This window comes from Monomorium pharaonis, chromosome 3 (genome assembly GCF_013373865.1).
Source record: "Monomorium pharaonis isolate MP-MQ-018 chromosome 3, ASM1337386v2, whole genome shotgun sequence".
In the NCBI taxonomy this organism is placed as follows: domain Eukaryota; kingdom Metazoa; phylum Arthropoda; class Insecta; order Hymenoptera; family Formicidae; genus Monomorium; species Monomorium pharaonis.
The window spans coordinates 1,115,911-1,136,683 of NC_050469.1; the positions used below are offsets into that span (position 1 = coordinate 1,115,911).

General features: G+C 37.4%; 3 protein-coding genes across 13 annotated transcripts; 2 read left to right on the forward strand and 1 right to left on the reverse strand.

Moving 5' to 3' along the window:
- Positions 1-243: 243 nt before the first annotated feature.
- On the reverse strand, positions 244-7,934 carry LOC105833373 (zinc finger protein ztf-16). Of its 8 annotated transcripts, none has more exons than XM_036283753.1 (7): positions 7,719-7,809; positions 7,174-7,483; positions 5,829-6,044; positions 5,503-5,734; positions 5,019-5,287; positions 4,592-4,927; positions 3,822-4,305 (listed from the first exon to the last, which is right to left on the reverse strand). In XM_036283753.1, exons 2-7 carry the CDS (start codon positions 7,293-7,295, stop codon positions 3,822-3,824), a joined length of 1,659 nt encoding a protein of 552 aa, XP_036139646.1. In that variant the 5' UTR covers positions 7,296-7,483; positions 7,719-7,809. The 8 variants fall into 8 exon arrangements, with proteins under 8 accessions (XP_028046771.1, XP_036139646.1, XP_036139647.1 ...); XM_036283754.1 differs by lacking the exon at positions 7,719-7,809 and adding an exon at positions 6,394-6,648 and having other exon boundaries at positions 7,178-7,679; XM_028190970.2 differs by lacking the exon at positions 7,719-7,809 and having other exon boundaries at positions 244-4,305; positions 7,174-7,679.
- A 169-nt stretch (positions 7,935-8,103) lies between these two features.
- LOC105833374 lies at positions 8,104-12,250 on the forward strand. The gene is made up of 4 exons (XM_012675088.3): positions 8,104-8,242; positions 10,331-10,469; positions 10,800-10,957; positions 11,914-12,250. Exons 2-4 carry the CDS (start codon positions 10,340-10,342, stop codon positions 11,956-11,958), a joined length of 333 nt encoding a protein of 110 aa, XP_012530542.2. The 5' UTR covers positions 8,104-8,242; positions 10,331-10,339; the 3' UTR covers positions 11,959-12,250.
- LOC105833372 (liprin-beta-2) lies at positions 12,219-19,236 on the forward strand. Of its 4 annotated transcripts, none has more exons than XM_012675074.3 (12): positions 12,219-12,353; positions 13,005-13,219; positions 13,761-13,912; positions 14,012-14,363; positions 14,545-14,706; positions 14,775-14,906; positions 14,994-15,165; positions 15,680-15,975; positions 16,026-16,223; positions 16,332-16,703; positions 17,071-17,272; positions 17,737-19,236. In XM_012675074.3, the coding sequence occupies exons 1-11, from the start codon at positions 12,266-12,268 to the stop codon at positions 17,227-17,229; spliced, it is 2,298 nt and encodes a 765-aa protein (XP_012530528.1). In that variant the 5' UTR covers positions 12,219-12,265; the 3' UTR covers positions 17,230-17,272; positions 17,737-19,236. The 4 variants fall into 4 exon arrangements, with proteins under 4 accessions (XP_012530528.1, XP_012530529.1, XP_012530530.1 ...); XM_012675075.3 differs by having other exon boundaries at positions 17,071-17,167; XM_012675076.3 differs by having other exon boundaries at positions 16,047-16,223.
- Positions 19,237-20,773: the final 1,537 nt, after the last annotated feature.

Sequence of the window (20,773 nt, forward strand, 5' to 3'; positions counted from 1 at the left end):
ATCATACGTAAATGCGATGTCGCTTCAATAGACGAAGAGATGTGAATCAATAGATTTTATCACGTACAATTTCGATGTTAATATTGAAAAACATTACGCACTACACTGTTACCAAAATCAATGATGAAGTAAACGTGCAAATGGTTATCGCAAACTTGCACGTGTTATCACGTGCGCGTTCAAAGATTGGATTCTCTTGATAAAATCGGAAAATGGTAAGCCAGAAAAAAAGAATAAGACATGTACGATAAAAATTCTTCGTTCTATTCCTTATATACATAATATTCATGTATTTAGATTGTACCCATTACACCGTAGTAACATCAACAATATTTTTTTATTCTTATCGATTTAAATATATTCTTTATTCGTATGTATAAATTAATTGTGGGAAAGTAGGTGAGGGAAAGGGAAATCTAAGGGAGAGGGGAGACAATAAGGTAGGTGTGAATAGTTTGTCGTGGGTGTCTAAACGCCTGTCTTACACTCAAGGCTGTGCTTGTCGTACTCTCGTTTGCCATAAGATACATACCTTTACGTCTATCTTCTAGCTTTAAGACTATTTTCTTTGTAAACGTGATCACAGTGTAAAGGCATTGCTATATACGCTAAAGCGGTAAGCACATATGGTGAACACGGGTTAACACACGCTCGTGCGTCCTGTATATCTGTATTTTTAAATCACACCTTTCGTTCTCTCTCTTTCTTTTTCTTTCTTCGATCGAAGGCTCTTTCGTCCCTTTCTTCGCATGAATACACGCAACTTTCTTTTATCCTCCGATGAATTATTCCCAATCAGGCACTTTTATGTTCACGGTTCCGCCCCGAGGAGCTGCACGAAAGTACGACAAGCGCGTATATCTTTTTTTTTTTTGTAAAGGTATCTAAAAAGATTTGTACGTCAATGATGCTTTAATAATAAGGATCGAAAGTGCGAATGACGAACGTGTCCCTAATAATGAACATACGTGCCCTGCGTACAAAATAGTGGTAGTTTCGCGACAGCTCTTAAATATGTTGTGTCGATCGAAGATAGTAATAATTCGTACGTTGCATTCGTTTTACGTACGAGATCTATCCGATCCGAATCTCGCAATATTCATTGTTTCTTTTTCCCTTTCCGCCTCTTCTTGCTTTTTTTATACATGAATCGCCAGTTGTGTAAATTATATTACGCGATTCTGTTAGAAAAGCACCGTTAACGCTTAAGACATTCGCTTATTTAATCGTATAGTCCCGTGATCTCCGATTCTCTTGGAATGCAAAGCAATAATAAATTACTTAGATTTAATAAATAATTATAATCGTATTAAATACTACGCGATATACAGAATAATTATTTAAATAACTACAACCATTTACAGCAGTGTCCGCGTGTATGTGTATCTCTCCGTCTCATTGCGCGAGACGGCACATATATCTAATATATTTTTTTTTATTTATATAATATCTGTGTATACATATATCTGTGTGTGTCTGTTTATATGTACGTGACTCTACGTGTATACATATATATGCTATTTCAATTTTCTTCCCTCTTTTCATATTTTTCTCTCTCTCCTCTAATATCTTTTTTCTGTACAAATATTTATATATAAAATATTTATCGCGGATCAAAGGTGAGAAAGGCAGAGAGAAATGACCTCGGCGAAAGTGAACGGACATCAAGATACCTGCCCCTGGTATGTACGAGCCTTTGGCAAAAGGTCACACCTCTCGAACTTGCTCCCTGGTCGTATTAATAATTAATAACGCACGCCTGGCTAACTTTTGTGTCCTGTACATTCTCGCTTCATGGTTTTGCACCGGCTTATCACTGGTGCGATACAACGTCCCTATCTAAAAGAGAAAGAAGATAGAACTCGCGCGGCAATATCTTCCGAAATAACCACGTCACTACCGACAAATCGCGTCGCGATCCAACGGTATCCACATGAATCAATACGAGATATATCGCCGCGCTAATGTGCTTTCGATGAACGCGACGCTTCGGATTCTTCCGAATTTGTACACACAACGTCTCAACAGAATCACTTCACAGTGTAGAAATTTAAATTGCGCGGTCACTAAAAGATAACCTTCGATTATTTGCGATGTGGCTTTTATGCTTTTATGCTATATAAATTTTATGCACATATATCCACTTTCAAATTTAAATCTGCACATGTATACTTTCTTTTTCTTTCTTTACTTTGTATATGCAGTTTTTTGTTTTTTATACGATCTAATTTTGGAACAATTAAGATCAATTTACCCATACCCGTAACGTGTTAATACCGTATCAGTACCTTGTTAGTGACATCCATGACGTTTTAATGACATATCCGTGCAATTTGATTAGTTTGATGTCAGGGATTGCCAAATGGCTCATTTTACGGATGACCAGTTAGCAATAGTTGTTATAAGTTTGGACGATAACAATAAAGAAAATAAGACGAAAAAAAGGAAATTAATGCAAGAATGGAAAAAAGAGAAGGTTGAATGAAAAAAAGAGTTTGTTACTTTGCACAAAGAATTAATTAAAGATAAAAGAAAATTTCTATCAAAAAATTTTTTTTAATTTACAATAGTCTTTCCATGTCAAGCAAATTTTTTAAAATTAAGTCTTAAATTTAAATGCAAATAGAATATTATTTATCATATAACTTTACGGTAAAATAGACACCAAAAAGGTCATCCGGTTAATATAAAAAATTACGCGATAGATATAATATTCTATTTGCATCCAAATTCACAACCTGATCCTAAAAAATGATTTGATATTGAATGAACCACAGATAAATACTAACTGTCGTTATCCGTCCGTGAAAAAGTAAAAATATCATTGACGATGAACACAATGTTACTGAACAGATACTAAACTGAGATTGAGAGTGCCGGTCACAATACTGTGCTGGACATGCATGTGTGAACATGTCCATTCAAAAAAATAATACTTATCATCACTGACACTGATGGAAAATCACGAACTGAGCGGACAGGCACTGACACGTTACGGATGTGTAAGTAAACTTTAATAAATACGCTTTTTCTCCCCCCTCTCCTCACTCTCTCTTTCTCTCTCTCTCTCCCCTATGTAAAATAGACTTCCAATAAACTATATCCGTGGCGTCGCGTTTATTTCAACCCAAATCGCACAGCGTCAACTAAATAGTCTATCTATTTACTTGAAATTTAATGTTGTACTTTTTTGTGATAAAAGTACGACATAGCTCTATATGTGTATGTATGCGTGCACACACACATACACACACGCGCGCGCGCGCGCAATTATTGACAGGGCAATTTGCAACATGCCCCGTTGCTTTTTCATACTTATTTTACTAAAATAAGACTAATGATAGAGCTCGGAATATCTCGATAAAGCTCTATGGACGGATAATTCGTACAATATAACAGCATGATGGACGAGTGTGTGTTGGCAATTTTTTTCGCGTTTTTCCCCCTTTTCTTTCTTTTTAAAGGAAAGGCACAATTTGTCGCGCTTTGTACATTATTTTCTGAGGGAGCAGACATACCTTCTTTCGAATTCTTAAGAATCATTTACAATTAGATTGACTCGCCATCGTATTCCAGCGAGCGCATTCTTTTATTTCTTGAAAATATTTTTAGCGAAAAGTATGTCTAAGCACGTCGCAGAAAATTTATACCTTGATGCTAATGAACACTGAACATACGTATGTACGTATGTACGTACGGCATACGTATCGAATCTCCTGCCGTTTTGTTTCGTTCAACGAAGAAAAAGAAAAGAAATAAAAGAAACGGAAAGAGGAAAGACGAATTTCGAACCACAGGTTCTCTCTGCTTTCTTCTCTCAGCTACTGATGACTCTTGCTCAGTAAATGCGAGTTGAACTGGTACAGATTACAACACTGCTCCCCGCAAATATTGCACTTCCACGGATTACTCTCGCTGTGACAACCTTTGTGGAGGAAGTACAACGTCTGATCCGGAAACGTGATACGACAGTGGGTGCACTGAAGGCCGCTCGTGCGAGGATCTGGCCTGGTCGAGGTGGGTGGCTCGCCCCTCGAGTGTGGATTAGAATTAACGCCGCCGCCGCCGCCACCACAACCACTGTTGTTACTACTGTTATTGTTATTATTGGTGGAATTAGTGGAGAGCTTACGGCGCAAATCATCGCGCAGCAGCGACTTTAACGGTGACACTTTGATCAGCGATGGCAACGGTAGATTGCTCGACGTCGCCCCGTTGTCGTCCATACCGTTGCTGTTTGGCTCCTGCTTAATAGGTATCAAGGAGATCGAAGGTGTAATGGCTTCATCGCCTCCACCTACGTTCCTATGAAAAATGTAAAAAAATCTAATTAGTAATTTGTATTATTTGGAACGCAATTAATGTCTAAGCTAATGCTGGAATTCTTAATTAAAATATACGTAATTTATTCATCAGTCAAAACGAAATTAGCTAAGATAAAAGTGCTAAGACCAATGATAATTTTTAATAAAATTTCGATTTGATTAGTAAAATAAATAATTCAATCGAGAATAACAATTCTGTAACAATTTTGAACAATTGATTATTGTAATAAATATCAATAAGTTTCACAATTTGTTTATATCCTCACCTATGAATGGTACTGCTATTAATTGATAACTGATGATGACTACTGCTTGGCGCGTTGCTATTGCTATCGGCGCTCTGTGGACTATTGGGACTGTCTCCGTTCAATGGGGCAGGACTTGGGTTTCGTTGGTTGGCAGCTTGTTCAGGGTAAGGAATGGATATCTCCACGTGGGGCGTAAGAAAATGCATTGGAGGCGTAGCATTGTCTGTCGAACGATTGCCAGTGCTGTCTCCACTGTCGGACAGAGGTGCCGAAGGCATTGCTTCCCCAGACGTGCAACTATTCATTATGGACGTAGAGCTATTTGGTCCTGGATTATCTAAATCTATTCCATGTCTACAAAGAATAAACAATATATATCAAATAATGAAGAAGCAAGGATTCATCTATCTTAATTGACAATTAACGACAACAGTATTCACCTTACCTATTAAAGAAGTGCAACCTAAGGCATTTCATGGTCGCTGCACGATAATTGCAAAGGGGGCACGACTTGACCATATCGTGCTGACCGACATGCTCGTTCTGAAAGTGAGCGCGCATCGCGATCTGTCTTTGGAAACCTCGGTTACATATCGGGCAATGGTATGGCAAAGTTTTTGAATGCGTTGTAAAGTGTTCTGCGAGATGGTCCTTCCGAAAGAATCTCTTCTGACATACCCGACATTCGTATGGTTTCACACCAGTATGCCTCATCTAAAAGATGAAAGAAAGATGCATAAGGTCAAACGTTCACAGATAAATGTATACCTTCAATACAAGGAATCATGGTTTAGGTTATGATTCGATAGAATTATTTATTTGCGGAATTATTTATACCTGTAAAGATTCTGTATACTTTTACATTTATCAATTAAATGTGTAACACATATCATCACGAGTATTTCCATTGTATAATTTTTGGTACTCACCTTGTGTCGTCTCATATTAGCTCCATTTGAGAATTTCATGTTACAGACATCACATTCAAACATCTTTCTGTGAGACCTGATCCCCGAATGGCCCTCCTCCCCATCCCCATCATTTTCTGCCCCTTCTATGCCTTCAGTGCTCTCTCCAGCTTCGCCGCTCGCCAGACATTGATCTTGATGAGCGGAGAAAGCTGTCTTGTTTATAGTTTCATAATTGTCACATCTATCACATCTGTGGAATTAAATAAAGATATATATTCAAGAAATGCAAGCAACATAAGTATAGTAAGTTAATTGCAAATGTCACAATACCAAATGTCACTCACCTAAACACAGGAACAGCTCCATCGCTACTGTCGTAATTGGTATTGAGAGCCGCCTCGTTATCGGGATCTAACGCCTCTTCCTCTCTGTGATTAGAAGAGTCTCCACCCTCGGCTTGCGAAGAGGAATGAGAGTCTACCTCGTTTTCCCCACCACCACCGTCAACCCCATCTGACATGTTACCAGGTGGAAGGACTATCTTGAGTCCGTCATCTAACCTACGACGACAGTAAGTACTTGGATTAGTCGAGCTTACTCTCGACGAGCAGCAACTTGTAAGCAGCTACTCGTAGAATTCACTCGGCAGCTCCGACAGTTTCGAACGTGAAAAGGAAAGCACGATCACCGTCGCGCCCATTTATTTAAATATAACCGCAACAGCCGTTTAAATAGATTGACAAAGTCATTTAGTAACGTTCAAGAAGACGCGATCTTGGCATGAGAGAATCGCGAGCAAAGATCGATCATCTGACGCTCTTCGCGTTCCATATTTCGTCGAGAGCCGAGCAAACGGGAGAGTGTCGCGCGCGCGATCGGACCACTCGACCCGATATCGTCGTGCCCTACATAGCGTTAACCCGTCGTTGGTAGTCACCACGTTTGCGAACACGTCGCGTTTCGCAACGCAGGAGAAACAGATCTCTCGTTGCAATATTGCGAATTGCGAGACTTTATCGCGCGTGAAAGAGAGAAGGAGAAAGAGAGAGGAGAGTCTCACCGTGTATATGGTGTATATCACCGTGACGTTAGGCGCGACGAGCTGCTCGAGTCTGCTCGCATCTCGCGCCGTCGCGCGCCCGATGGCACCTTTACCTGTCAGCTCTGTATATCCGTCCGTCAGGCGCTGTCAGCCTGTATGCGTGTGCGTGCGCGCGCACGCGCGCGTGTGTGTGTGTGTGTGTGTGTGTGTGTGCGCGCGCGTGTGTGTGGTGTGTGGTGCGCCGCGGATTCGCACGCGAAAGAGAGAGAGAAAGAGAGAGAACGTGAAACGCGAATACGCGGCTCTGGACTGTCCCGAGAGAGCAAGGTGCAACGGCACGAGTGTTACCCAATCCTGGGAAGATTACGGCATAGAAACACCTGGTGGTAAAGCGCAATGCCAGAGTACACTGCACTTTGTCCCAGTTTCGACCGAATCCGTCACTCGTGACGTAGTTTTCGCAGCTTTTCCGCGGAAAGTCTCTGGCAATCGCACGCGCGACAGCGGCAAAAGAGGCGAGAGAAAAAAAAAGATTGGCACAGGGGTAACGAATAGAAGTAGGGAGTAAAGAGAGAAGAGGGTGGGGGGAGAGAGGGCGAACGCGGGATACCTCTCTCGCTCTCTCAGTTTTGCGGCGGGCCACTTACTCACATTCCATGCGGAGGGGGAGAGGGGCGGGGAAACCGCGGGTGCACCTTCCTCGGTGCCACGGCAGAATTTTACTCGTCCTCGCGCGCCGCCTAACCAACTCACGAGCGCTGCGGCGCATGCATCTTGACACTTTTTTCTTTTCTCTCCTCTCTCTCTCTCTCTCTCTCTCCCTCCCCCCCTCCCTCTTCCGTTTCCTCCCCGCGCACAGCACGGCCACACCACACACAAATAAAATGTAACGGAAGCGCGAAGCGTTTGGTCCGTACGGCACTTGTCTCGCTCGCCAATATCAGCACTGCTGCCAACCTGGAGTCATCACCAGTCATCGCCTCCGCTAACCGATCGATCCCGACGTCATCGACGGCGCGCGAACCCCGGGACACGCACCGTCAACGCGCGAGGAACCTCGGCAAACTTGACGCACTAAGAACCACGAGAACCAATCTCGCGGTCAAGATTATGCGAGCGCGCGCGTGTCAACATAACCTCCGCGCCATCCGAGGTTGGTACCGCGCGCGTGTTTCAACTCCGCTCCGCTGACCTGTCGGCTGTCAAACGTATGGCGTATTTACACGCGTGTTTACGCATAGCCACGGATGGCAACTTCGTTTCCGCGGTTCCACGCCACAATCCCTAACCTAACCTAATCTAACCTAACCTACCTACCTACCTACGTGAATTTTGACCTGCGATAATCAGCGGCTAATTATCTCCTCTCCAACTCCAACTACTCTCCTTCCACCGTTCCACTTCCACCGTGGAAACGGACCGTTTCAGGTGTTTCGCGTGCGACTCCCGATCTAACCTCACCTCACTTCATCTCCGATTCACGGGCCACCTCGCTGCGTGCAACTGCATTATTTGTTGACTTTACTTTCGAGACTCGCGACGAAATTCCGTTATGCCTCTCGCAGGAGACGAAGGTTGTCGTTTATAGCTGTCGCAACCACATCAGCGCGAACCGATACCCTCGCTCATACGAATTCCTATATTTCCCAGTGCGTTCATCGATGTTTATCGAATTTGCGGCCAACATCCGTATGTTGACGATTCCCGACTGAACAGGTAATCTGCATTTCTGAGACATCACATATCCATTTCGCATCCCCACGTCGCGATCCACGCGTTACAGCCTTAGATCCTCGAGGGAAGATCGCGATAAACAAGCGAACTCGCAATCGCAGAAAAATGATAAACTCCTTTTTTCATTTACTTCGTATATATAATCACATTAACATTGATGAAATATATATGCTATGTTTATTTAATAACATAGCGTAAATACAGTAAACAAGATGTCAACAGTGTTCAGTGATTTGTCGACAGATCTGAACCGAATATTGCAACAGATCAGCTCTGCCAATGTTCCGTCATTGTAACGTTCTGTCATGCCGACAGCGGATTATCAGCAAAAACCAAATAAAATCTATCATTTTGTGATTATTTAAATGGAACGTGTTATGAAATGAGATTCTATCTTGTTTGTTTTAATCTGTTATTATATTTTTACTGACAGTCTGCTGACGATGAAATTCTGACAAGCAAACACCAGACACTTTGCAACATCTGTTTTCAACAGATATTGATATTTGGATACATTTAACCAAGTATTAATTTACAAATGAGATACCAAGAAGATACCTGGATAATTTGTAGAGAAAATTTGTTATTTATTTACACTTGGTGCAGCTGTGCTTGTGAACGGAGTAAACGAGACAGTGAGAGAGAGAGAGAAAGAAAGAAAGAAAGAAAACTTCAGTGACAGAGTATGTGTGGTGGCAGTGCTGGGCGTTGTTCTTTGGTACCTGTTGATCGTCATTTGCATGTTATCTTCTCGTGCGTTTGTCATTGTTTTATTAACTACAAACTGGTGGATTTCTCGATGATTTTCTTATTATGAGGTGCTATGGTAAGATCGGAGTAATCGCCCCGTGACATTTCTCTCTCTCTCTCTCTCTCTCTCTCTCTCTCTCTCTCTCTCTCTCTCTCTCTCTCTCTCTCTCTCTCTCTCTCTCCTCTCTCTCTCTCTCTCTCTCTCTCTCTCCCTCCCTCTCTCTCCCTCTCTCTCTCCCTCCCTCCCTCTCTCTCTCTCTATCTATCTATCTATCTATCTATCTATCTCTCTTTGCTTCGCAGATATCGAATTCTTCTCTTTAGATTTTTTTCGCGATCGAGCATCAAATTTATATGCCTTATCGCTGATAAGAATGTTCATTTTGCATATGTTAATTGCATATTCCTCGAGGAACCTGACTTCAATGTAAACAATATATCACTTTTTTTATTTACGATATACTTATACAATATACTTATATCGATTTGTTGAGTTTTTATTTACGATTGAGATGACCAATTTGAGGATAAATGTAACATACAATTTAATTTTCTTTTCGTTCAAATTTTCCATCAAGTTTGTAAGTAGTTGCAAGTGACAAATTTAAAACAAAAGTGAGTTCAGAATTTACTTTATTGTTAGTGTTTAAAAAATGTCTAAAATGTTTGAGAACACATGTAAAAATAATTTAGAACAAAAAACTATGTTTTGTTATAATTTATTTTAACAAATATCTTTATCCCTATATTTATTACACAATCATCTACTGTTTTTAAGTTTAAGCCTCTTAGAAAAATTTAATAACAAAAATTAAGTAACAATATCATTTTTACCAAATATATCATCTTTGTTATAATGTAGATATTTTGCTATAAACAAATCCAGAAACAATGAATAATAAAATGCAGTTGAAAATTACTTGAATTAATTTTCCTCAAAATAAATAGTAATCTTTAGTTACATATCACTGAAATTTTTTTAGATTGAAACATATTGATAAAATTGAGAAAGAGTTTTTTTTAGGTAATTATAAAAATGATATTAAAAAAATAAATGTAATTTAAAATCCATCATTTCTCTCATCTACATACTTTAGGACTACAAGGTAGTTCTAAAGTATGTAACTATGTCACGTAATTGTATCCTGACTAGTGCACCACATCTCATTAATTGCATTTATTATCCAGAATATTATATGCATCAGTAAGTTTTTGCATTATTTTGATTGTAAGATTTTAATTTTTAGAAAAGAATTTGCTATATATTGGAAAAAACCACCAAAAAGTTTGTCTGAAAAGAATAATATTTTTCTTTTACAGTATTAAGTGATGGGCAAAGGTGAAGAAAGAAACGGGACGACAGCACAGGCAGGCGAATCGACATTCCTGGCAAAGAGCTCGAACGAGGCTAGCAAGATGTTGGAAGCCGCATTGCTACAAATGGATGACATTATTTCTGGTACAAATGTAATTTATGGGTATATCAAATTTGTATATGTTATTTATGTATATTATCTACGAATAGATAAGTACCTGTTATTTTGTAATACGTTAACACGGAAAAAATTGGAAAGATATGAGCAATTTTGTTTTATGCTATTTATAAAAATATGTACTCTAAGAATCAGGCATAAGTCTACAATTTGTAATGTTCAATTCAGATACACGTTTAAAGCTTAGTAAATTAGGATTATAAATCTTATAAGGTTATTAATCCTCATATTGAGCCTCCTCAATTGACATTGGTCGTTCTCTGCATACGATCATTATATTGCAAGTATATTTGTAGGTGCTTGTGCCGAAAATTCGACCGAGAGTAACATGGAGTGGAAGAATTCGGTAAAAGAGGCGACCAGGAATCTCGTGACTGCGATAAAGAGCGCACCGATGCCACCTCCGCCGCCTGATGGCGTCACCCAGAACATCCTGCTGTCATGGATGCAACCGGTAAGCCAAATAGCGATCAAATCTCTGTCCCGTTAAACTTATGCATCTGACCGATCAGCGAAGGATCCTTTTCCAAAATGCGACACGTTTCGAAAACAAGAACGCGTTTCACGACTAGCTTGAACGTTGGCGTGCGAAAAACACGTCTGGCATCCGCCGCACGTTCGCATCCGGTACGCACGTGTTCGCACGCGTATTTAATCGCCGCCGCGCCGTACATCGGTCACGTATGTTCGCGCGTACATCCGGACGTCTAACTTTAATTGTAATCGTTAGACTGTAATCACTGACGCGATGTACGTTGACCGATGGCGGTTGAAATCGATCGTTATTTAAGAATCCATTTCCGGTTTTCTCTGAACCTGATGATCAATGTATTGCAGGATCTACCATTAATTATAAATCTTGAATTATTGTTAAAATTAACATTTTTGTATACCAGTCGTATTATTTTGGTTCTTTGAAATTAATTAATGTCTTTTAGGTAACATCAATTAAATGAATCTCACAATTTAGCGTCAGTAATTAACTATAATGTTACAAATATTACAGATTTTTACGTCAGCTTCGGTGAGGTATGTAATTACTATCACTTTTGTAGCTATGTGTTTATTATGTAAATATAAAATTATTAGTAGAATTTGTCTCTCGCCTAAGAGGTAAGTAAACAATATATAATTGATAATAATTTTTATGTACTACATGCGATTAGATAATTATCTTTAAAATTGATAAGTAACAACAAGAGAGAGATCTAATAATAATTTTAGACAAAGATAACATTTTTAAACGTCTTATATGATTTAATGTTGAAAACTTTATTTCTGAAGCTTCAATAGCTAGAGATGAAAATAATCTAAGGGATCTTAATAGGTAACGAGAAGAGAGGACATATTAATCTATTTATAAATTGCCTCTCTTTCTCTTTTACATGCTCCCTCCCGATCTTCTCCAAGGATTTCATGGCGTTAATTTTAGTTTCGGCGAAGACGATGCCGTGATCGGTAGCGCGAGAGTGCACTTCATCGAGATAACGTTCGATTGTGTGTAAACGCCGATATCAGAAACCTGAATGTATTTTATACAGTGAACAGAGTTTGGCAACATCATTACATATCTGACATCTATTATAACGGTGATCTTGTGAGAGAAAGTTTACGATAGAAATGTGAATTTTTTTTTAAGTTTCTTGATATTAATACATCTCTTACCGAACCAGACATGAGACTGTAATGTGTTTCATGCTGAGCTCAATTAAAAAACAAACGTAATAATTTAGTGAATGTTGCAAAGTGAAAAAAACTTGTCATGGAGAATGTCTGGAGTGACGGTATCGTTGAAGAACGAAAGGATCTCGCTCCCATAATGGAAGAAGAAGATAAAGGACAAGCGAAAGGTTTCTCTTTAACCCTTTTTCCATCAAAAATCGAATGATTACAATGACAATTATACACGATTAAATCGAAACTAATCGTCTATTAATTATATTACTTGAATCAGAAATACATGCCTTGAGTATATAAATTTTGTATTGTCAATCAAAAATTTAGTCGAGAAAATTTAATTGAAAAGCAATGATTTACGACTTTCGCGAAAGCACAACCATGACACTCGAGCGATTTTAATTAAATGGCGCGATATAAAGTTGGCAGACGTCTGATAACGAGTTTGCAAGACTCATCGCATTTCGGTACTAAAATCGTGTAGCTGGCTAGCTGGCCAGTGCACCGAAATCATGCTTTTGATGGCCCGAATATATGGTACGCTCAAAATAGATTGCCTTAACCGCGGGAGCGCGCCGACCGCAGTTGACCGCGTCGAAAGCACACACGTTCATTGACTTGTACTTGAAGTACGAGTAACGTGAGTTCGATTATTGTTTTAATCTTTGTAAATACCCGTTGAAAATGTTCCGATGATGGAAAATATATAGATCAGCCGCATTACATTCTTAAAAAAAAGACCGCAACATCGTCAAACGTGAAAGAAACCTCTTGAACCCCTCGTGCGCGTGGGTTAAAAAAGTTTCAAACGTATCTAAATTCAGGTTTGCAGTCGGACTCATCGGACACGGCGTCGACTATAAAGCGTTGGAACAGTCGATGGACGCCCTCAGAGGGTTACGACTCGTCAGGCACATCGACCAACTCCGACATGGGTGACGAGTACGTTGAAGATTATCAGCAGGATATCAGAGCGAATCTGTCTGAATCGACGGTCGCGTGCCAGACAGCCTATCGATCACAGGAATGTTTGTGTCAGGTAGACTTGAGATAAAGAAATTAATTTTAAAATGAAGAAACGTAAATTCTGATTTATATGCGAGTCGCTATACAAAGTAATAAGCAAGGTATACAAGTAATACAAAAATTGAAAAGAATATTTCTTAACTTATTTTAAGAAAAAAAGATTCTACACACAAATATATCCTAAATTGTTCTGTTTTTATTTGTCATCAAATTTTAAAATGTCATGTAACAATCCAGAAAGTGGATTTCAATTTCACTAATGGAAAATATTCTGAATATGCACATTTTTTAATATATCTCAGCAATTTCCACATTTTCGAAAATTTTATATTCTTTTTCTTAATTTTGATATCTTATATTTTGAAAACGAGTTTAAAATATATATTTATTGCATTTTTTTTTCCCTAAAATAACTCGAAAAATATTCTCTTCAATTGTTTGTACTTACGTTAGAAATCACTTTGTATATCATATTTACACATAGTAATTAGTGGAATTGTATAAAATACAAGTGAAATATCTTTCATCGTGAAATATTGATAACATCGTTGTAGGCCTGCTTACTCGGCTATGCTAAGATGATAGCGCTTCAAGGGAGTATGCCTAATATATGTGCAGTATCCAGTGGTATGGCTAATATCTGCCCGGCATCGACTACGCATCTGGAAAGTTTCCCGTCTTTCTGCAATGCGATGCCGTGTTCAAGGTCACTGTTTGTGTAACACTTTAACTTTTATATTGTCACTTGACAGATATAAATATAAATATCTTTAATAAACTCTAAAAAGATCTTACAAATTGACAGTATTTCTAGTGAGCTCGCACATGCCGTTAAAGAGCACGCGAGAAGCGTCGCTCATTATCCGCATATCTGTGATACGCAACAAGATTTGATGTTCGCGAAGGAGCGAAAAATACACGCAGGTAGCAGAACAAACAGTACGACATCTCTGCCAGTAAGCTCGACGGGAAGGTGCGCTGGTTCTTTGGACAGAAGGCGACGCAGATTCCGCAGTAGAGTGGACCGCGATCAGAGAGCTATGTCTCATAGCGATCTGATCAATCATGAGAAGAATAAACTACACCATTATTGCTCATTGCAACAATTTCATTGCGGAAGCAATATGTGCATAAATAATTATCATAGCAAAACTGAGGTATAATGTGTATAGAACTTTTAATAAAATTTTTGACTACCATAAGTGATACCATAAATGCCAATTCTTCCTCAATCCTTTTATTTTAATAATAAAACATTTGTTATATTTTTTGTATTTCAAAATAACGGAATTTTTCAACAAAATATTAATAACTGTTTTTTATTGATTTGTTTTTTAGGAACGATTGAGAAAATTAGAAAGTGAACGTGGAGCATTGCATATGGAAGTATCAGTTTTATCCGAACAAGTCGATGCACAATCAAATAAGATCCAAGAATTGGAGAGCTTACTTCAAGAAAAAAGGGATGCTTTGAGACAAATGGAGGAAGTATTACAGAAGGTAAAATTATTTTATCTCGTTATTTTATATAATTTAAAACTTGTTTTAACGTCTTATTTATCTTACAGGAAGTTTTATCGAGAAGCGCTTTAGAAACACAAAAGTTGGAGCTTCTTACCTCCTTGTCTGAAATGAAACTCAGACAAGCTAGTTTGGAACACGAAAACCTGTCACTGCGCAATACAAGTCCTTTATCGAATGTTAGTGTACATATTTTAATATTTAACATATTAATTCTGTTACTGCATGTGTATTATGTGTATCACGATAAAATTTTATATTTGCAGGGCGAAAGATTCAGCAGACATACGGGTCAATATAGTAGTCTTCCTAGGCCACCAACATCCAAGAAAGGCGTTGTATTTGGTAAGGTTCCAAATTTAGTCTCGGGAGCGCATACGACGATACCCTTGGCTGTTAGGGGAGTCTCTGCGAGATGTCTGTCCGCTCCTATTCTAGGTTCCAATTGATCTTTATCTAAGCATGCAGTGTCACATTTAAATTTGTTTTTAACGATGAACATGCTATCTCAATAATTAATCGATTCGAGTAACAGCATGTTGTTGCAATTAATTGAAAAATAATTCGCTTACAAACTACATATTACTCATAACTGATGCGCATGTATATTTAAGCGTTGTCATTACTTAATACATTTCTTTAACTTTTATGGTACGAATTAATTTTCATAAATATGTAAATATTGAAAGTGCTTTTTTCTTATTTTAATTTTGTAATTGATCACTTTTGTGGAATTTTATAGAATTAAAGTATAATTTATAATTACTGATTGTAATCATATATTGCTTTGATAAGGAATTTTCAGGACTGATAAAATTTTGCGCTGATAAAATTTTTATAAAAAATTCTGTCGAATTTACTTTTATACAATATCGCAAAGGATCGATATATATCATTATTTATCATATATAAAGTTATATATGTTGAATTATATCAATAAATATTATCGTAGCGGAAGAAGCGAAAATTATGATCAGTGAAGCGAACCCGCAAGTGGAATTATTACCACCGAAACCGCTCGTAGAACTCAGTATGGAGGAAATCCGTGATTGGTTAGCTCGTCTTGGTCTAGAATGCTACGCTACTGAATTGAGACGTTGGGGTGCTACCGGATCGAAATTGCTTGACGCCACGCAGGTTCAACTAGAAAAAGAATTGGACATAAAAAACACTCTGCATAGGAAAAAGCTGCTTTATGCTATCGAATCAGAACGAAGTAATGGCATTGGATTTCTCGGTTCTCAAAAGGTTGCGGTCTATAACTTTATCGAGTTACTTGAAAAAATCTGAAAGTAAAGATCCTCTCTGATATCTCCCAGATGGATAATGCAACTGTATTACGGTGGCTAGACGATATCGGACTGCCGCAGCACAAGGAAGCCTTCCACAACGCCAAGATTGATGGCAGAGTTTTACATAGATTGACAACAGAAGACCTTTTAAATCTCGGAGTGACTGCACAGTTACACGCCGCTAGTTTAAGACGTGGAATTCAGGTATTTTACATTATAATGATTATATAAGTTCTTATATATAGATTCTACGTGATATATAGATCATAAATTTAGAGTCAATATTCGAAATGAGATGTATAAATCGTGTAGGTTCTACGAGATTTAAACTTCGAGTTTGATAATCTCGAGAGAAGGTCCGTGAACGGGAATGGTGCCGACGGTACGAACGTAACTCTCTGGACGAACCATCGTGTGATGGAGTGGCTACGGGTGGTAGATCTCGCAGAGTATGCGCCGAATATGCGTGGCTCCGGTGTTCACGGTGGTCTGATGATCCACGAAGATCGATTTACTTCCGAGCTGCTCGCCACGTTGCTCAGCATTCCACCGACAAAGACTCTACTTCGTAGACATCTCACGACACATTTTAATCAGATTCTCGGCAGAGAGGTGGTTCAACAAAAACGAGAAATGGAGAATACTCTCGGATTTGTTCCACTTACGCTTACTGCTAGACTAAAGGTGCGTTTTATTTATTTGTTATCACAAACCAATAATCCTATCTTTAAAAAAAGCATGTAATGAAGCCTCTTTTCCGCGATGCTGATTGGTTTTCTCGCTGCGCTTATTTCGTATTGCGAGAATAACTGTCATTGTGATTATATTTTGAGCTGTCAAATTTGTATAGATGGTTATTTATACAATTATCATTTTAGTTTATTTTCAAGAAGTAAAAAATAAAAAATTAAATAGTACGCACGAAACGCGCGTTTGTAGTGTCTAGTAAGATAAAAAAGTTACAATCTTGTAATTATCACACATCTATTTCATAATACAATATTAATATATCATTACCTTTTAAATAAAATAATTATTCAATTTTAATCAGGTACCAAAGAAATCTCAATTCACACTGAAACGCAAGAAGAGTAAAAACGAAATGGATTTCGGCAATTTGGTTTGCCCATTGGAGACATCGCCACCAGGTACTCCATCAACGCCTTCGTCAACACCAGGCAGCCCTAACTTGAACTCACCCACATTCTAACCACAATTAAAACTTCCATTCAAGTAATCATCTAAACTATTTTGTAAGTCTAACTAATTGACTAATAATATTAAATATCTTAATACGATCATAAGATTGTTGATTCTGAGAGATTATAGATTCTGCAAGTCATACTTTCATTTCTGGAAAAGTTTATTTTTTGTTAATATGATTTCATATATAAACTTACTTTATATTTATTTAGAATAAACGAGATATAAAGATAATTATATATTCATATAAAATATATTATCAATCTGTCAAATTAAAATTTAGTAGCTTATATCATTATTTTTCCATTAATATATTGCTTATTATTAATGTTTATTCCTTCATTATAATTAGTATTTTTTTTACCAAAAGCTTTGTACATCGAAAACATCGAATCCTATATATAACGCTATTATTAACTATTTCATGCGAATGTTGTTTATTGTCTACATCTCAATTTTATATGGTTGAAAAATTATAACAAAAATGTATATTTTAGAAAATTATACTTTTTAGACTTGGAAGATACTGGGCAAAGAAGAGTTATAGGTTGCATATGAAATGGACGAATTTCGAAAGGATATATTTTAATATTAAACAACGAATATATATATATATATATATATCCAGTTAACCATTTACTGCCAAATTGTCAGCAGACTGCTAAAAATTTCTTGCAGAATCAGGCTGCCAAAACCATGGCCTACTGTGTCCTCGAGTGCGTCCCAATTGCAAGCAAAAATTGTTATCAAATTCTGATATCAAATTGGGTGCAACACCAGAGCAGATCTGTCATTAGCAATACAATGACAAAATTCACGCAGCAAATTGAGAACAGATGTTGCAACGTAAACTCACAGCAGATTTGCGCCAAATATGCAGCAGATCTGTATTCATAAATGACGACAGATTGGCGACAGATTTGTTGAATTTTTCATTTTCACAGTAATTTTATTTTGATGTAAGAGAATCGATGTAAGCAGTCTCCTGGGAAGATTTATTAATTCATAAGTAGGAACACATTGAATAATTTACTCCATTCTCTCCTTAGCATTTAATATTTCCTATAGGGGGGTCTCAATTGACCTATCTATTTCCTCCCTTTATATCGCAGGTATATCATCTATTCTAGGTGCAATTAATTTCATTAAATTTCTTGTAGTTAAATGTCACTCCAAAAAAATGAGTATACTATCAGTTCTGTATCATAAAAGTATAATGTGGCGATCGCCACATCGGACTCCTCCGCAGGCGCAGCGAAGAAAGGTAATTTTTGCTTACCTTAGTCGCGCTGCGAATGGTTTTTATGTAACAAGTTGATTGCATTTTACTCCCGAGAGAGTAGGCCGCCTATCGGTGCCGCACTTTTTATTGCCAATTTGACATTTTGACAGATCTGCATTTCTGGTATCAATCTGTCGCGTACTTTGACACACAAATGTTATTGCATTTCTACAGGCAATTTGTTGATATTGTTTGCACTTTGGTGTTTGTTGTCAATCTGTCATCAATACTTTCAATAAATCTGCTCACAGTTCACTATTATTTTGTCATATATTCTGATGACAGACGTTGTTAAATATTTGCTAAATATCTACTAACAGTGTTTGGAATGACAAGATATGTTTCTCATTTGTCGCCTTTTTGGCAACAGAATCTGTTACCAACATTTGTCACAGCAGAAATGGTTATCAGGATGTGTGTGTGTGTGTGCGTGCGTGCGCGTGTGTGTGTGTGTGTGGGTATATATATTCAAACAATCTAAGACATGCGAAGAAATGTCAAAATCATCTGGGACCAGTTATCATATAATAACATCAAAATGTGCATTTTGATAAGAAAAATGCATAAACGAGACTAACTCCAACACCGCCAAAGTTTAATTAACGCCCTCAACTGAAAGATTCAATAAAAATTATTCATTTTATAAATAACATTTTTACAAAACAATAAATTATATGTAGGTATAGGGTATATCGTAATTGAGAAAGAAATAAATATTAAATTTATACCCGATTCTCCACATCTCTTTGTTTACTTTTAGTTTTTGAATAAGAACAACTGTATTATCCAATTATGTCTCCAATCAATCTGTTATGTGTTTTTATTATTTTAAGAAAAATGAAACTCATGATAACTGGCTACGGTCCACTTGACGCTACAAACGTTTCGAAGCATTCTTTGATTGGCCAATTCGTAAAAATCTTTGTTTCGATTGGTCAATCAAACGCTTCGAAGCATTTGTAGCGTCAAATGGATCGTAGCCTATTGGTCTGTTCTTTCTAGCTGCACTGGTGCAATAAGTTAGAATGAGAAAAAATATACTTGTCTTACTTTAACTTATTGCACCGGTGCAACAGTGCAGCTAGAAAGAACAGACCATATATCATTTACAAGAATAATTTTAATTGTAACTTACATTTTCTATAATCATATAATGTTTACAATTATATATTGAATTTTTCAATCAATTTTATCAATATAATTTTGTTAATTATTTTGTTAATACATTATTTAATCGATATTTGTGTGTCTTATTTTGTACACTCTATAATTATTTTATATTGTCTGTTAAAGCAATAATAAAATACAGAAAGAGTTATGTAATCAGTAAATTAAATACATACTATTAATGTAAAAGCTAAAAAAAATTTTAATACGTTATTTTAATATTTTAAATTTAATAATTTTTTTACGGCGCAGATATTTACGAGTCAGGGGCTCGATTCTTGAATTCATTTGCAAGAGAAACGTATTCGCAAATTCTGTTCTTACAGAAAAGTTGAAAATTTATTGGCTATCGTATGGCTTTTAACCAATAAACTTGCAACTTTTCTGTTAGAGCGGGTATTTGCGCATACGTTTTCTTGCGAATGAATTCAAGAATCGAGCCCCAGATCTAGTTTATACCGTATCGATTGGTATGCGCATCAAGTTAATGGCCTAGGGCCCGATTCTTGAAGTCATTCGCAAGAGAAACGTATACGCAAATACTCGCTCTAACAGAAAATTGTAAGTTTATTGGTTAATAGCCATACGATAGCCAATAAATTTCTAACTTTTCTGTAAGAACAGAATTTGCGAATACGTTTCTCTTGCAAATGAATTCAAGAATAGAGTCCCTAGTTTACATCCAGGGGCCCGATTCTTGAAGTCATTTGCAAGAGAAACATTCGCAAATATTCGCTCTAACAGAAAGTTGTAAGTTTATTGGTTAATAGCCATACGATAGCCAATAAATTTCCAACTTTTCTGTAAGATTAGAATTTGCGAATACGTTTCTCTTGCGAATGAATTCAAGAATAGAGCCCCAGGGGCCCGATTCTTGAAGTCATTTGCAAGAGAAACGTATACGCAAATACTCGCTCTAACAGAAAGTTGTAAGTTTATTGGTTAATAGCCATACGATAGCCAATAAATTTTCAACTTTTTTGTAAGAACAGAATTTGCGAATATACGTTTCTCTTGCAAATAAATTCAAGAATCGAGCCCCAGATCCTAGGCCAGAGTGCGAACTAAACATGGGGTTTTATGGTATATCCACACAAACTTG

Excerpts from the sequence above, each read along its gene's own strand:
- LOC105833374 (XM_012675088.3), top strand. The coding sequence starts at position 10,340 with ATGGGCAAAGGTGAAGAAAGAAACGGGACGACAGCACAGGCAGGCGAA. Across the intron at positions 10,470-10,799 it reads AATGGATGACATTATTTCTG|GTGCTTGTGCCGAAAATTCG; the intron begins GTACAAATGTAA and ends GTATATTTGTAG. Across the intron at positions 10,958-11,913 it reads TGCTGTCATGGATGCAACCG|GATTTCATGGCGTTAATTTT; the intron begins GTAAGCCAAATA and ends ATCTTCTCCAAG.
- LOC105833373 (XM_028190970.2), bottom strand. The coding sequence starts at position 7,295 with ATGCGCCGCAGCGCTCGTGAGTTGGTTAGGCGGCGCGCGAGGACGAGT. Across the intron at positions 6,045-7,173 it reads CCCCTCCGCATGGAATGTGA|GTTAGATGACGGACTCAAGA; the intron begins GTAAGTGGCCCG and ends CTGTCGTCGTAG. Across the intron at positions 5,735-5,828 it reads GGAGCTGTTCCTGTGTTTAG|ATGTGATAGATGTGACAATT; the intron begins GTGAGTGACATT and ends TTAATTCCACAG.
- LOC105833372 (XM_012675074.3), top strand. The coding sequence starts at position 12,266 with ATGGAGAATGTCTGGAGTGACGGTATCGTTGAAGAACGAAAGGATCTC. Across the intron at positions 14,707-14,774 it reads TGGAGGAAGTATTACAGAAG|GAAGTTTTATCGAGAAGCGC; the intron begins GTAAAATTATTT and ends TTTATCTTACAG. Across the intron at positions 15,166-15,679 it reads TCTGTCCGCTCCTATTCTAG|CGGAAGAAGCGAAAATTATG; the intron begins GTTCCAATTGAT and ends ATATTATCGTAG.